Genomic DNA, 15,411 nt, shown 5'->3' with positions numbered 1-15,411 from the left:
CAAATATTGACATGACTAATTGCTCAGACGCTCTGCATAATCTCCAGCTATCAAGAAAGACAGGCTGAAATAAATTGCAAAATTAACTATGACAGACAAAACAAGTTTTGTATTTTTTTTTAATCGCACACCTATCATAAAACCTTAAAGCTTTAACAGATTTTGTTTTTTATTATTTAGTTATTGCAACACAAACTACAGGGGTGCTTCCCCAACTGCCCTGGACCAGCCTCCACTGGAATGCAAAATTGTCATATTGTGCAAGTCAATGTGGTTGGTAGTGATTCTCTAGAATCACATCCTCAATATGTGTTTACCAGACTGTAGCCTTAAGGATGCTGCTAGAGGAGGATGAAATACCAAGGGGATGAAAGAGAAAAGTTCCCCTGGGGGCTGTTTTAATACCCACCTCCTCTCCCCTTCATTCTACCCCTTTCCAGCTTTAAGGTCATTCATTAAGTGTAAGAGCAAGGGAGGAGGGAAAGAGGGAGCCTGCCATATATCTTGTGTTAAAGGGTCTGCTGCTAGTGATTTATGGGTCTGTGCCCCCTCCCTCTGTCCCCTCCTAGCATACCGACCTCCTCAGTAAGGGGCTTGGCTGGTGAAACCCACCCTCCCTCAGTCTGCCTAAGGAGAGAGCTCACAAAAGTCTGCATGTTTTACTGTCCAAACGAAGCAGGGAAGATTTTATTATGCAATGTAAGAGGGAGTGAGGTGCAGGAAGGAGATAGGATATAATGGGGAGCAAAGGTAGAAGAAGATATATTTAAGGAGGTTAGGGGAGGAAGCAAAAGTCACAGAGTACATACCAAGGAAAGGAGGGGGTGAATGGAAAAGGAGAGCACAGATGAGATGTGAAGAGGAGGGCACAGGTATAGCAGAGCTGTGGGGAGGAGAGGACTGTTTGAATATTTCAAGTGCTTAACACAACAGACGAACAAGTCGAAACAAGGGTTAAATCCCTCCACACTGAGGGAGGGGGGAAGAGAGCAGAGCACACAGTGCTCTTTCCACCCCCAGGGCACACTCCCCCCTCCTGTGTTGTGTGCTGGGAGAGGAACACAGATGCCCCTGTAGGGGCACAGGGTGAAGTCCTGTGTGTATGTGTGTATTCAACGGTGCTGGGAACATGCCTTTCCTGTGGATTATATGGATCTTTTTCAGCTGCACCAGTGCTCAGGACAAACCGTAAGGCCTTTTAAATATCTTTTTTAATTTTGTATTGAGTACATTTGTCTAGTCTCTAGTGCAATAATGTTTGAGTTGGGTCAAAACTTTAAAGGCACAGATAAGTTAATGTGTGTAAGGAATGCTGACTTGATACATGCATTTAATTATCAACTAAGTTTAATGCTACCATAATAACTCAGTGGGGTCATAGTAATGTCCTAAAGGAAAGATGATTTGGCACTGGCTGCAGGGCGAGTTTCCCAGTTACATAATATAGCAATGTAGTGATATCTGTCAGAATCAGAAACGATGTAACAATACTGACCAGGGAGCAGCAGTATATATCCGACTATCCCGCTTATGGATGCAGAGGCAGATGAAAAAAACCTTTGGAGTTTAAAATATACAGTCTGATTGATTGTTTTTCTAACTATAGAGCTGACAGTGTAATCAGAGGTGCCTAGCCATTTGAAGCTTAATTTTACTGGATGCACTGGAGTGGTAAAATCATTTGTTTACATAAACTAATATTTGGTTTTAATAATTTTCAAACTGATCATGTTGTATTGAGGGGGTCATCTTTTGTAATAACCTGGATACGTGTGGGGACATAAACTCTGACTGTCTGTCCTGAAAGGGGTTAAATTCTAGATTAAATTACACAATGGGAAAACGTTTTAGATTTTACTGTATGGGTTAATGTAGGGAATGTGGTGACCATGAGGGATTAGGGTAGGAAGAGGGGCCAATGTGGTCATTGTAAGTAGACTAATATTGCGGTTGCTTTAGTTAAAATAAAGAAATTAATTTCCATTGGCTAATTTAGCATTTCCTATCATACCTGTCTGTGCATCATAATATTAAGTTGCAACTTTGTATATACCAACATTGTATAAAAATGATCAAAAGTGGCTTGAATTTTCAGTGCTTGAAAAACACTCTAAAATAAAATATTACCTTTGAATGATAATTTATGCAAGAGGCTCAAAAAGAAAAGTGAGGCAGGATTTAAGAACTGGAAAATGAATGAAATTAGGAGGAATATTCCATTGGTTTTATATGTAAGTGTTCCACTTTTAGAACATTCTCCCACTTTTTTTCTTTGCAACACTTTTATATACCTTCCCTCCAGGGTCTGGAGCCATGTAATAACACACATGGATACCACACAGACCAACAGAGATCAGGTAGGTAGGGAGTGAGGCCCACAATAAGTCACAGGTAGTTAAAAATCACAGGCCAATAATAATGTAGAAAAAACATCTACATTCAGTTAATGCTTGGTTCATAACTAGTCAACAGATTGAGCAGAGTTTGAAAACTCAGTTTGATGTAGTGAGACAAATATAATCTAAATATACACTCCCACAGTGCACTGACACATTGCTACTTTAAATTGAAGCAATGCTGTCCAAATATCAATTTGCACATGACAAAATGGTGCTTTTATGCCCCAAAGGAGTCTCTGATTATCCTAAATAAAATCTAAGAGTTTGTCCCCTTTTTCTAGGCAGCTGCCTAATTTGTCATCTATGAATGGATTGGCTATGAAACAATATTGCTGGAGGCAAGAGGGACATCAATACTATAATGCCATTGCAAAAAAACAAAACAAATCTAAGTAAAGAAAACATCATTGTCTGTACAATAATCAGGGCCCTGTGTTTACTGAGCAATATGAAAAACATACAGAATAACCTGCTACATAGACCTTATCTAAAACCCTAATAAAAGGAATATGCATAGAACTCTCTCTGTCCTTATAAGGATATTATATCACACCTCTGTTTTGTGTTTTATTAGTATGCTTTTGTATTTTTTTTGCATACTGATCCTAATTACCTATTCTATTTTTCTAAGTTGATTTATATTGTTTGTTATATAATGGTGTGATTCAATGTTTTGAGCACCATTTTTTGTGATGTAGAAGAACATAAAATCAAGAAAATACACTGAGAGCAATATATGTGCATGGAGTAATGCTAGAAAGAACCTCCTGATAACATCCTAAACAATGTGATAATGCTCTCTGAGAAAACATTCAGAACAGTGTAATGAAATATAGACCGATAACATGCAGAATAATGTAATTACACAGATAACTTGCTGAACGCTATAATAGCAAACAGATGGATTTAATAACTCAAATGTAACAACATGCAATCAATGTAATAGTACAGACTTTGGGATTTATATCTCACAAGCCTCAGAGGCACAGGATCTTTGGCGCCCCCTCCATCCTCTGTACTTACAAAGCATTCAGCTGTGGGGAAACTGAATACATTTAATTTTCATTCTATATGATGCATAACTGAATGTTGTTATGATGCAGCTGGAACACACAAAAGCATCAGCGTTACTCTCTAAATGGAATTGAACATTTTAAGCCAAAATTCCAAACTGGGGAAATTCTCTAACGCCACTATTTTTTTAAATTTTTTAAAATAAAATCTCGCTCTCCGCTGTTTTGGCCTACAATTTGTGATCGTTTTGTTTATGTCCATTTACTGGTTTGGTGAATAGTTCTACATTTACATTTAAAATAAATAAATTATTCATCATAAATCCTATGCTCAGCAACAATATATAACATACACACAAACTATACAAGTGTTCTTTTACATTCACAGACAGAACACAATGGAACAATCTGCCTAAAATATATAGCCTAAAGTGACCATTCTTTCCTCAATCATGATGGGTTACCTATGGTCCAAATTTTTTTTAATTATCCAACTCTCCAATCTCTTCCAATGGGGATATTGAAATATCCTGACGAATCAGTGCTCTGTAAGGGATGACTTTGGGAGCAATGGTTTTCAACCTTTTTCGCACCAATGCACACTTCAATATACTAAGTCACGTTTCCAAGGTTCACTTGTGTGATTTTTCTGTATAACTCAATCAGCAGCTTTTATATGTCAAATGTATTTTATTTACTTAATAGAGAGATATGCATCATTATGACCAAATTGATTTCATAGCTTTAATTGCCAGATTGGAATCCCAATTTTAATTCTGATACTTAATAAAAAACGCACAATTTAAGTGATTCATTCAATTAATTACAGGTTACAGCCCTGAATTCCAGGTGTTTATGGCACACTTTGAAGTGGCTTGAGACACACTGGTTAAAACCAATGTTCTTAACCCCTTAAGGACCAAACTTCTGGAATAAAAGGGAATCATGACATGTCACACATGTCATGTGTCCTTAAGGGGTTAAGGACATAGTTTCCAGTAGCTAGTTGTCTGCTGTATAATAGGAATAGTTGTATAATAATAATAATAATAATAATAATAATAATAAAAATAATAGAAATCACTTTGAACAATATCTGACTGTCAAAAATCTAGTCCAACATCAAGAAAAATAATAACAAATAAGTAAAGAAAAACGTATGTATAAGCATTTGAAGTCCTCCTAAAGTTTAGTACCAAAAATAAATAAATAGCAAATCACTGCCCCCGCCCCAAGCTAAAATTACAGATAACGCCATTTTTGCTTTCCCTTGAAGCATGCAGGCCAATCCATTTGGCAGCAGTCCTTTTACAGTTTCATGTATTTAGACATTCTCATTGTTATATGTAATCTAAAAAAACGATTCCTTCCTGTACTGGTTACTACCAAAAGGTAGGATTTCACTGTGTAGTAAACGGACCCATCATCAGCTGGACAAGATAGACTGAGGCACATATCTCCAACCAAATTGTATTAATTATTTTCATTTCCTTTTATTAACAATTACATGAATCTGCCTCCCTATATAAAAATTTGTGGCAGCAGTCTTTTGCTGGACACGTTGCATAAGCAGAACATTTGTTTAATAAGGAAATAGATTTGCAAGATTATCAGCATGCCAAACTCCATTCTTCAAGTAGACAAACTGCAGTATCCCTAGAAAGCATGCACATCTGTATATTCTAATTATTCCCCTTTAACCTTTTATATTTGCTGACACAGACAGACAGCAAGTAGTGTCTTTACCTGTAATACATTTTCAGGAATGGTTTTCTTGGCAGTCATAAAGAATTATGGGACAGGTTTAATCTACTTTACCCTGAAATGTTAAAGAGATTAGCTAGAGTAAGGCAATGGATGGAGAAGTTTTTGTAGTTGTATGGTTACCCAACAAATTGATCAGTGATGGGTATGATCCGTGATGTTATGATTATGGTATTTTTGTAGTTGCTTGTGCTAAGCCCCCTCTCTTTTAGTAGAATAATGTAAAAAGATAGGTGATATGTTATTTCCAATATAATATATAACCCTACACTAATGATAAGGTTCAGATATGACTGAAAAAAAGTTTCTACAATCCGGCAACTGTTTTTTACTATATGCATATTCCGATTTGTTTAAAGGTGCCCTTTTTCTCTAAAGAGCTAGCTTTTGCAGCATGTTTCATTTCGTATTGATGATAGAATCCTGAATTTAGCTGGTTGCCATTACAAAAAAACAAGCTTCAAGAACCTAAAAAGACAAATACGCATACTAATTTTATGCTTTTATTTTTTATATTTAACAACCCACCATTCAAGTGAAAGTCTTGGAGAAGATTCAGCAGATTTTTTCATGCACATTTCCTGGAACATTTCATCGAGCCGTCCCATGGAAGCATGGAGCACAAGGGAGAGAATACATTACTGAATTCCCTTCTGCCCCTGTTCCTGTTACCTTAATATGCAGTGCTTAGAGAAGTTGTATGATGTTCCAATGGTGAATCTCTTTGAAAGTGTAATATGCAATTATGTAATGATATAAAGCATGGCTTAAAATTGCTACTAGCCAGGCCTTAAAAGTTACTTGCCGCTACATGCCTCAAGGGTCCATGGCACAGCCACTAGGGGTGAACTTCTACTCGCAAAGGCTATATTTTCACTCACTAGTAGACATTTTTAGCCTCCATAAAAGAATCATGATGTAATAATATGTACAATTTATGCTAGAGAGTTTGGAGAATACATGAATGATGATATTTTGGCTCAAGTAGAATTACTGAAAGAAGCAGTGACAATTAACACATCTATCTCTTATTATTAGGCATGGATATTGAAGAAACCTTCAATATCTTGTACCATGATATAGCTCAGGGTCATAACACACTTGAATGCTAGTTTTATTGTTTCACAAATGCTGTTGGTATAGCTTTCATCCTTCTATCTCAATAAGAGACATTACTTGTGTCTCCCACATGAAAGGGCTTCAACATATTTTGTACAAATAAACATATGTTGTCATTTCAAACTCATAAAGATTAATAGGATAAGGTATAGACAGCCACAGGCTTTGTACCTTAAGTTTTCTAATGCCTTCAGCACATTGTAAAAAACAAAAAGTGTTACCAGACAAATAGAAAAGTACAATTTTATGAATGTGTGTGAGACTACATTTTTCTCTACAAGAGTCTTCATGTTTTGAAGTAGAAAAGAAACATTTATTTGAAAAAGTGAGGACTACTCATAAAGAATCCTAGGTGGGGATTATACCACTTAAGCGCTATCCATTGATCAGTTCGCCTGCTCAATCAAATGTGAGTACTAATTTATATATTTCTATACTCCTGGAGTTTTTCAAAAGTGAGCACTATTATTGTTCCTTTATCATTTTATGGTCTTCACAACATTGAAACAACTATCAACATCTCACGTATCCCATAAGTGGGGATTGTACCACTGTACGCTATCAATACTAGAGCTGGTCAAAGCTCTTAAAAGCGTGAGTAGGACCATAACAACTTTTTTACTATATATCGCATTCTGGGATATATTACACTGTTAGTCTCTCTTTGTTTTTATATACAAATTTCAAGATTCCTTCTGACTCCCTGGCAGAAGAATATTTCTCTGAAGAATCCCATAACCATTTCTTCTGGCAAGTTTATATCTCTACACTGGACTTTTTCAAAAATGCTAACTGTTTTTGAAAAATACAAACTGTTTTGAAATAGGAATCATTTTATTCATATATTTATTATATCCTGTTGGAATAGCTTTCTGTGTTGTTCACACATAATAGGTTAATATTGTTTTGGTGCAACCCCTATCCCTTTTTACTATTGTACTTGCTGTGTATGGTTAAGAGGGAGCCCTACATTTTAAGGTGTGCTGCCTACTTGTTCATATTCCTTTTAATCTATCTGGTTTGGTTTAAGAGCGCTGATCTTTCTGTCTGTATCCTGTACAATTTTATGAATAACTAGAGTGTATTTGAATTCAGTAAACCAGGGGTGGGCAATCTGCGGCCCTCCAGATGTTTCAGACTACATCTCCCATAATGCTCTTTGGGCCATAATGCTAGCAAAGCATCAAGGGAGATGTAGTCCAAACCATCTGGAGGGCCGCAGATTGCCCACCCTTGCAGTAAACAGATCTTGTAAAACAGAAACCGTGCTGCTTTTACCTCGTATGGATCAAAGATGTCCTGTTGGTCTTTAAAAATCATATTTCATAGTAGATAACCTGTTAAAAGCTGTCTAGACCTGCCTTAGAATACAGTCTTCAGGAACCTGCACATGTGGATGGTATAGAATGCCATTGGTCCTTACAGGGTTTAAAACAAGTCTCTGGAACATCCAGAGGTATAGATATAACGATCTTCCACCTGTAACAAAATGATTTTCCTGGTATGATAGAGTAGGATACTTCCCTTCCTGCTCCTGGACAGCTGCAATTAAAGTAGGGCAAGTTTTAACTATTTCAAAAACCATCTCTGCGTCATATTTTGCCTGGGAGCCTTGTACATTTGTACAGAATACTTGTTTATCCCACTGTGGCTTTTTAACATAGCACAACATTACATGGCTGTGATCCATAGACAGTAGCTCTGATATCACTTTTGAAGAGTAGCTAGGAAACAATACACAGGATATTATAACTAGAATGTAGTAATGTAATTAGAAAAGCACTGATGTCAAAACGTAACTGTAATAAAGATTGGAATGTTCCCTACTGTTTCTCTCAGAGGAGAAGCAAGACTGATAACAGATTTTCAACTGATTAGCTGTGCAGAGCAGTTTTTGTGATTTCCACTTAGTCCCTCCATTCCTTTAACATGGTCCTTGTCCTTTTTTAAATCCATACATTTTGTTGGAACAAACCAGATCAGTCTCACAGTGATCACGAAGATGTAAAACGTACACCTAGACTCTGCTATATAAAGTAGGGTTAAGTAGATATTACTTTATTTGATTACTGTATATGGGTAACATATTATTATTGTCCCAGTAAATATAAGCCTTGGTTACATATATACATAAATGTTTGACCTGGCTCTCTCAGTGTTTTCTTTCTTTGTGGTGTAGTTAGCATTTTTGTTCAAGTACTTCTAGGAAATATCTTTTATTATCACACCATTATGTGAAATGCTTTACTTTCCCCCAAGCAGACCTTTCTCTGTGTATTCACCCACTAGCAAATCCATCCCAGGTCACTTTCAATTTGCTGGATTTACCCACAATTCTTTATGCGTTACATTGATAAGGCATTAAAGGACCACTATAGTGCCAGGAAAACAAACTCGTTTTCCTGGCCTCTGGGTCCCACTCCCGCCAGGCTGAAGGGGGAGGAAGGGGTTAAAATCTTTCTCCAGAGCCGAGCTCCCTCGGTGCTGGGAACTCTCCTCCTCCTTCCGACGTCATCGACTGAATGCGCTTGCGAGGGCAAGAGCCGCGCGCGCGCATTCAGTCAGTCTATAGGAAAGCATTTCTCAATCCTTTCCTATGGACACTGAGGTCTTCTCACTGTGAAAATCAGTGGCTACTGTGGCCACTGTGGCCACTAGAGGCTGGATTAACCCAAATGTTAAACTGCTATGTTTACAGCTGCAGGGTTAACTAGATGGACTAGATGGACCTGGCGCCCAGACCACTTCATTAAGCTGAAGTGGTCTGGGTACCTATAGTGGTCCTTTTTTTTTTTTTTTATTCTTTATTTTTCATTGTGCATGAGGTAATAAAACATTCGACAATGCCACAACGTCATATAAAAACTCAGGTACATCACAGTTTGACACAAATATGGCATGAAGGTAACGGCACATTTTTAAAAGTATTATGATCAGGCTAGGCAGACGTGTCTAGGTATGGTTCTCAGCAGTTTAAATTATTTACGAATCAATGCTTCTCGTTCAAAACATAACAGGTACGAGTTAAACATTTTCATCACCCTATGTAACACCGCTTTGCTATCTAGTCATAAAATTCTAATGCTGCGTCAAGGGTTAGTGTGTGAATACAGGTTACATTTAAGTTTAAGGAGGAGTTTACAACGTTTATGGGTACATGCAAATATAGTTCTGCAGGGTTGGGATATGTCGTGCTCTACGCTAATGTAGGTTTTTTATGCTAGCGGCAGGTAGGTGTCTATTTCTAATTATGCCGGCATGGCCGTTGACTAGCGGCACTATTTGTTAACGAAGTAGGCAATATAAACATAAAAATATAAACATATAAACAGGCTTCAGTGCACATTCCCAAAATTAAACAAAGATAAGACCTTGGAGATTAACCAGACACAGGCATTTAGCGGCGAGTCCGCTACTGAGACAGGCTTGGTCTGCCATGGTGTTAGAGCATCGTTTAAGTGTGAGCTTTACCCAGAGACTATACACCTTGCAATATCAGCGCATGTAAGCAGATTCCTTTAGATTAAGTTAATAGCTAGTTGAGTAACGTGCTGATTTTCCGCTAACGTAGACAAAAATAGATTGTGTAACATATGGAGCTGTGCTGGGGTTTAACGATGTTGTGTGCATGTATAGGTGTGTGTCTTCTAGGTGAAACATGCCTGTGTAGTGTCAGTCTTGGGGTTAACCTCTTAGCTGCCTCAGTGTGTGGTCACTTGAAAAGCATGCGTGCAGAAAAAGGTACGTTAATGCATAGGAGCAGTAGTAACATCTGCCTTGTTTGCGGTGGGGTAGCTGTAGGCTATAGAGGTGTGTAGGTGTCGGAGCTTATGGTTGTGGATTATGTACACTATTGCTTAGGATGGTGTTTCCTCTCAGTCCCGGGGAATGATCCGAGAGAGTCCGTGTTTGGAGTGTCTATCTGGGGATGCTCAGCCAATGCCTGTTAGCGGCTGGGCTGTAGGTTTAAGTGGCAGAAGTCCTCGGTGGTATCTGGGCTCGTCGGATAAGTCGGCCTCTGCTGCCCTCGGTTTCATGCTGGTGCTGGAGCCGCCATTACTAGTTATGAAGGATGTTGGTGGCCTTGGTCTTTGTGCGGTGAACCGACCTGCATCCGTCGCTGGTGCCGTCTGGAGGTGAGTATAAGAAAGTCCTGTGTGGCTCCCCGGAGCTTTTTGTCTGTGGGTGCGGGGCCTAACAGTGCCACGCTCTTTCTCCAATGGGGCTGGATGCTTTAGGGGGGAGTGTTGCGGGGTTAGCCTCTGGATGAGTCCCCTTTGAGGTTTTAGGCGACTCACCCATGTTCGAGCGTTGAAGTGCCGTTCTTGTTGCGTGCTTCCCGCCTCCTTCTCCCTGCTGCCCAGATGCCCCTCGGGGTTAGTTTCGGCTGTGCGTGCGTCTGCTTGGGGTCTCTTGACTCTTCCTCCGGGGTGACCCCACGGATCATGATCTTGGCCCAGAAGCTTGCGAATAGTCGGTTTAGCCTTTCCGACAGTGGGATCAGGCAGGCCTCGGATGTTGATGCCCGCGTGGTTGCCGCCATATTGGTTGTCTTTGGCCATGCAGCGTTATTGAGCTGATGTTGGTGCCTCCGTCTTGGGTTACATGTTGTGGTCGCTGGGATATCCCTCACCGGCAGGGGGGGGGAGGTGGTGTTCCGGAGAGACCTTCGACTCTGCGGGCCGCAGCCGGCTGGGGGATCGGCCGTCTCCCCTGTACCTTCTGAGTAGGCCGCAGGTAGGCCCCAGGTCTCTCTCCCAGTTGCAGTTGCCTGTTTTGCTCAGGATCTCGATGAATCTCCGTTTCCATGCTGTACCCTTGTCGCTTGGGTTGATAAGCAGTCTCTGTGTAGAGAATTGTGGTTTAATTAACAGTTTTTTGCCCGTTTTGCCCTGAGCTTGTCTACAGTGCGACCACTCTGTTCGGCGTCCAGGCTACGCCCCCCCTATAGTGGTCCTTTAAATAGAAGTAGGACATAAAATGAACAATACTGGTCTTTAAGGGAGCATTCCCTTGCTCAGTCTGTGCTGGGAAATACTACAAACTGATCTTATTGATAGCTTTGTGCCCCAGAATGTAATGGGACAATTTCTTTTAAATTACTACTTTTATAAACTGTCGCTAGAACAAGCTCTTGAAAGCTCTTGCTGAAATGCTTTGTGTGTGGATTGTTTCTTTAAAGATACTAATTACATAGGTAGGTGTCCACTAATTAGGAGTCTTTTATTCAGGTTCAAAAATATTGCTGCTTTTAACCATCATATGAAGCTGTGTTTATGGAGCAAAACTGAATTTTCAGGAACTTAGTTGAAAATCAAATCAAATCAAAAAAATCTAATGAAAATCAAAATAGTTGAATTTGAAACATAACTGAGTATTTTTTCAATTCACTGTTTATGTCTGAAAAAGGCAATTGCCCGGTGAGTTTCTAAAAATTCTCAGTTTAGTGAATAACCTTGGCATTGAATGGACATAAATGCAAAGGTTAAAGCTAAGCAACTGAGCTGAAGAATTTTTTTTTTCTGTATCTTTGAAATACACGTTGCATTTCACATATCATTTAACACAATTTTATTTTTATTTTTATCTCCGTAACATAAATTCCAGTTATTGCTACTTTGTTCTTGTTGTTTGTAATAAATAGAAACAGGCCAACATATTGGATCAATGTGAGTCCATGTTTTGCTCTCTGGCCTCTTTTCAGTCTGTCAGGAATTTGATATGTGAATAGGAATTTTTTGCAAGTGTTTCACTTGCCTATCCTCTATATGAAGTTCCCTTAAGGAACACTTTAGTGTTTCAAATAATATTTTGGTGCTTAGAATGTGTTTGTAAGTTTTCTTTAGACTCAGTTTGTTAGAGACACTGCCGGCCCAAGTGCCTGGATCAAAGGATGAAATGCTGCCCCCTTTCCCCCCATCACCAACAAAACCACACCAAGCAAAAACGCCCACATCCATTGTATTATGCAGTGTGTGTGGTGAATGCAGTGTCTGTGTAGTGGATGCAGAGTGATTATTTGGGTAGTGGATGCAGTGTGTGCAGTGGCTGCAATGTCTGTGGATTGCATGCAGTGTGTGTAGTCAATGCATTGTGTGTCTGTATAGTGGATGCTGCATGTGTGTATTTTGTAATGAATGCAGTGTGTGGATAGTGGATGCAGAGCATGTGTGTCTATAGTGGATGCAATGTGCGTGTGTGTGTGCGCAGAGTGACTGAGGGGGTAACAGGTGGCAGCATGACTGAGGGAGGGAGTGGCTGATAAGTGGCAGAGTGACTGAGGGAGGGGGTGATACAGTGAGGGAGTGGGTGACAGGTGGCAGTGACCGAGGAAGGGAGTGCGTGACAGAGTGGATGACGGGTGGCAGAGTGATTGAGGGAGGGGGTGACAAGTGGCTCAGTGATTGAGGGAGGGGATGACACAGTGAGGGAGTGGATGGCAGAGTGACTGAGGGAGGGGGTGACAGTGGGGTTGGGGTGACACAGTTAGGGAGATGGTGGCAGAGTGACTGATGGAGGGAGGTCGGTGACAGTGAGGGAGGGGATTGTAATTTTAAGAATACCTTATTTTTTGTTTCCCTCGTGGTCTAGTGTCTTTGATCCCTGATGGTCCGGTGGGCTGTCTCTCCAATCTGCCCTGAGAGGCAGAGAGCCAGCACAGTCTGCAGCTCTGCCGGGTGTCAGCTGCAGGCTGTGCAGTATCTTGCGATATCCAGAAGTCAGAGCATTGCCGTGGTAACCCGCAGCAATGCTCTGATTGGCCAGAGGTTGCAGGACACTGCACAGTCTGCAGCTCACACCCGGAGGAGCTGCAGACTGTGCTGGCTCTCTGCCTCTCAGGGGCCTCGCACCCTGTGGCATACCGGGAAAGCCGCCGGGCCCCCTCCTGGGTCCTTAGTGAGGGACCGAGGACCTGACACAGTCTGCCTGCCTTATGGTAACTCATCTAATTAGAGAGCCGCCGCCCCTATCAGAGTGCCTCCCTGAGCCGTGGCTCTACCGCTGACTATGGATGGTCTGGCCCTGGTTAGAGAACCTTGATAGTTTACTCATTAAATTAGGAACATCAAAGTATTAACAAAAAAAAAAGCGTTCATTTGAGACGTAGCTAACTGAGCTGTATAACAAGGTGAGTTGAAGACTGTTTGCATTTACCCTATTTTGGCGTATTTTGCATTTCCTATGTCTCCACAATTCCGAATTCATTGGAGAAGCGTACCAAACAGCCTTGAGCAAATCAGCCTAAGCACATTATAGGTGATTATTAACAATATTCTAGACAACCAGTAGGTAACACAAAGATTGGTCAATACCATGCATACAGAGATCCCAGTTCCCACCCTAAGTGACTAAACTATTGCAATTTAAATTTAGTTAAACAAATCACTGAAGGAAATTACACATGTTGTAATGCGTGCTTGCAAGCTGCGCTTTAAATGTGACTTCATTTGATAGAGCTGGAAAAAATGAATGCTGCACACATTAAGCCATGTAGTGTGAGAGGGTGTGGATTTACAGTGGTGTGTTGCATTGCATTCAAAGTGTTAAAAATGAAATAAGAGTAACTTTAATCTTCATTGTAATAGACCATGTTCCAGCTGTAGTTACGTATAAACACATAAGTTCTCCTGGCACTAGTTCCCTTCCCAAGATTAGACTGTGAATATGTTCCTCCTCTTTGCTATCGTAGGTGTATAAGTGCTGAGGCAAAACGTATTTGTAATCAAAATCAATTGCATGTCTGCTTTAATGTAGTGTGTGTATAAGGAAAGTAGATGTAATGTGAATTATATTTCTACACAGAGGAATAGACTTGTAGAGAGAAGCAAGCTATAAGCAAATGGTTTTAAACCTGTAAAATCTACTGGGCAATATATTGTATAGTTTTACGGTATTGTAATAAAATAATGTAGGGTAAAATAGTCAACTACACTGAACAAAATTATAAATGCAACACTTTTGTTTTTGCCCCCATTTTTCATGAGCTGTACTCAAAAGATCCAAGACTTTTTTCTATGTACACAAAAGGCATATTTCTCTCAAAGTGAGCACTTCTCCTTTGCAGAGATAATCCATCCACCTTACAGGTGTGGCATATGCTGATTAGACAGCATGATTATTGCACAGGTGTGCCTTAGGCTGGCCACAATAAAAGTCCACTTTAAAATGGATTATCTCAGCAAAGGAGAAGTGCTCACTAACACAGATTTAGACAGGTTTGTGAACAATATTTGAGAGAAATAGGCCTTTTGTGTACATAGAAAAAGTCTTAGATCTTTGAGTTCAGCTCATGAAAAATGTGAGTAAAAAACAAAAGTGTTGCGGTTATAATTTTGTTTAGTGTAATAAGTCTAGTTGAAATAGATTTTCCCCGAAATTCTGCAATCCAGTTTTCAGTTCAATATAATTAATAGTTAAGTCAATAAAATGTTTAATTGCATAAATAATATCCACACTATCCACTGATCTAAGTACATGTATTATAAATCAGTAGGGAAAGGTATAAGATATTAAATAAATTCCTAGAACTTGAGGGCACTGGTTCTTAATGCCTGGTCCAGGCCCAAATATGGGTTTAGTCTGTCTCCACAGGTTGGAACAAATGCATTGCAGTTATCAGATCCCAGGCAACTGCTCACAAAAAAAATGATTTACCATAATGGAAACAATTTGAATACTGGAATGAGGTTAATGAAATTATTTTGCCAATTTTGTTCTTTCATACAACTTGTATTAAGTTTTTCACTGAGCTTATTGAAACCAAATATTCACTGAAGATGACCCATCGGCATCAATCATTTGTAATTAGCCTCTTCCCATTATAAAACTGTAAAATAAGCATACATTTACTCAAAATATAGCTCCAGACAAACCTCCCATTGCTGGTTTTCATGCCCTGTCCAGCATCACTGCTTCCCTCTCCGTGGCTCTGTGATCCAATCAATCGTGGCTACTCACTGGCATGCATGCCATTACTCTTAGATTCCAGCTTTCTCATGTAGGTGCACTTCCAGTGCTGCCTGAAATGATAGAAGCTCATTATGTCTGTCACCAGTGCTGACAACAGATGGAATGTTTGCATAGAATTAACATTAGACAGCCTTGAACAGAGTTCT

At 39.8% G+C, this 15,411-nt stretch overlaps 1 protein-coding gene across 1 annotated transcript in view; it reads left to right on the top strand.

Annotated features, from left to right (window-relative positions):
* The first annotated feature begins 813 nt into the window (after positions 1 to 813).
* Positions 814 to 15,411, top strand: part of CPAMD8 (C3 and PZP like alpha-2-macroglobulin domain containing 8) — a 140,303-nt gene continuing 125,705 nt past the window's right edge. The window contains exon 1 of the mRNA XM_063455440.1: positions 814 to 1,188. Within this exon, the coding sequence (XP_063311510.1) occupies positions 1,103 to 1,188 (86 nt within the window). The 5' untranslated portion in view covers positions 814 to 1,102. The remainder of the gene's footprint in view (positions 1,189 to 15,411) is intronic.

This window comes from Pelobates fuscus, chromosome 5 (genome assembly GCF_036172605.1).
Source record: "Pelobates fuscus isolate aPelFus1 chromosome 5, aPelFus1.pri, whole genome shotgun sequence".
Classification (NCBI taxonomy): Eukaryota; Metazoa; Chordata; class Amphibia; order Anura; family Pelobatidae; genus Pelobates; species Pelobates fuscus.
This window is presented reverse-complemented; position numbering and strand designations above follow the sequence as displayed.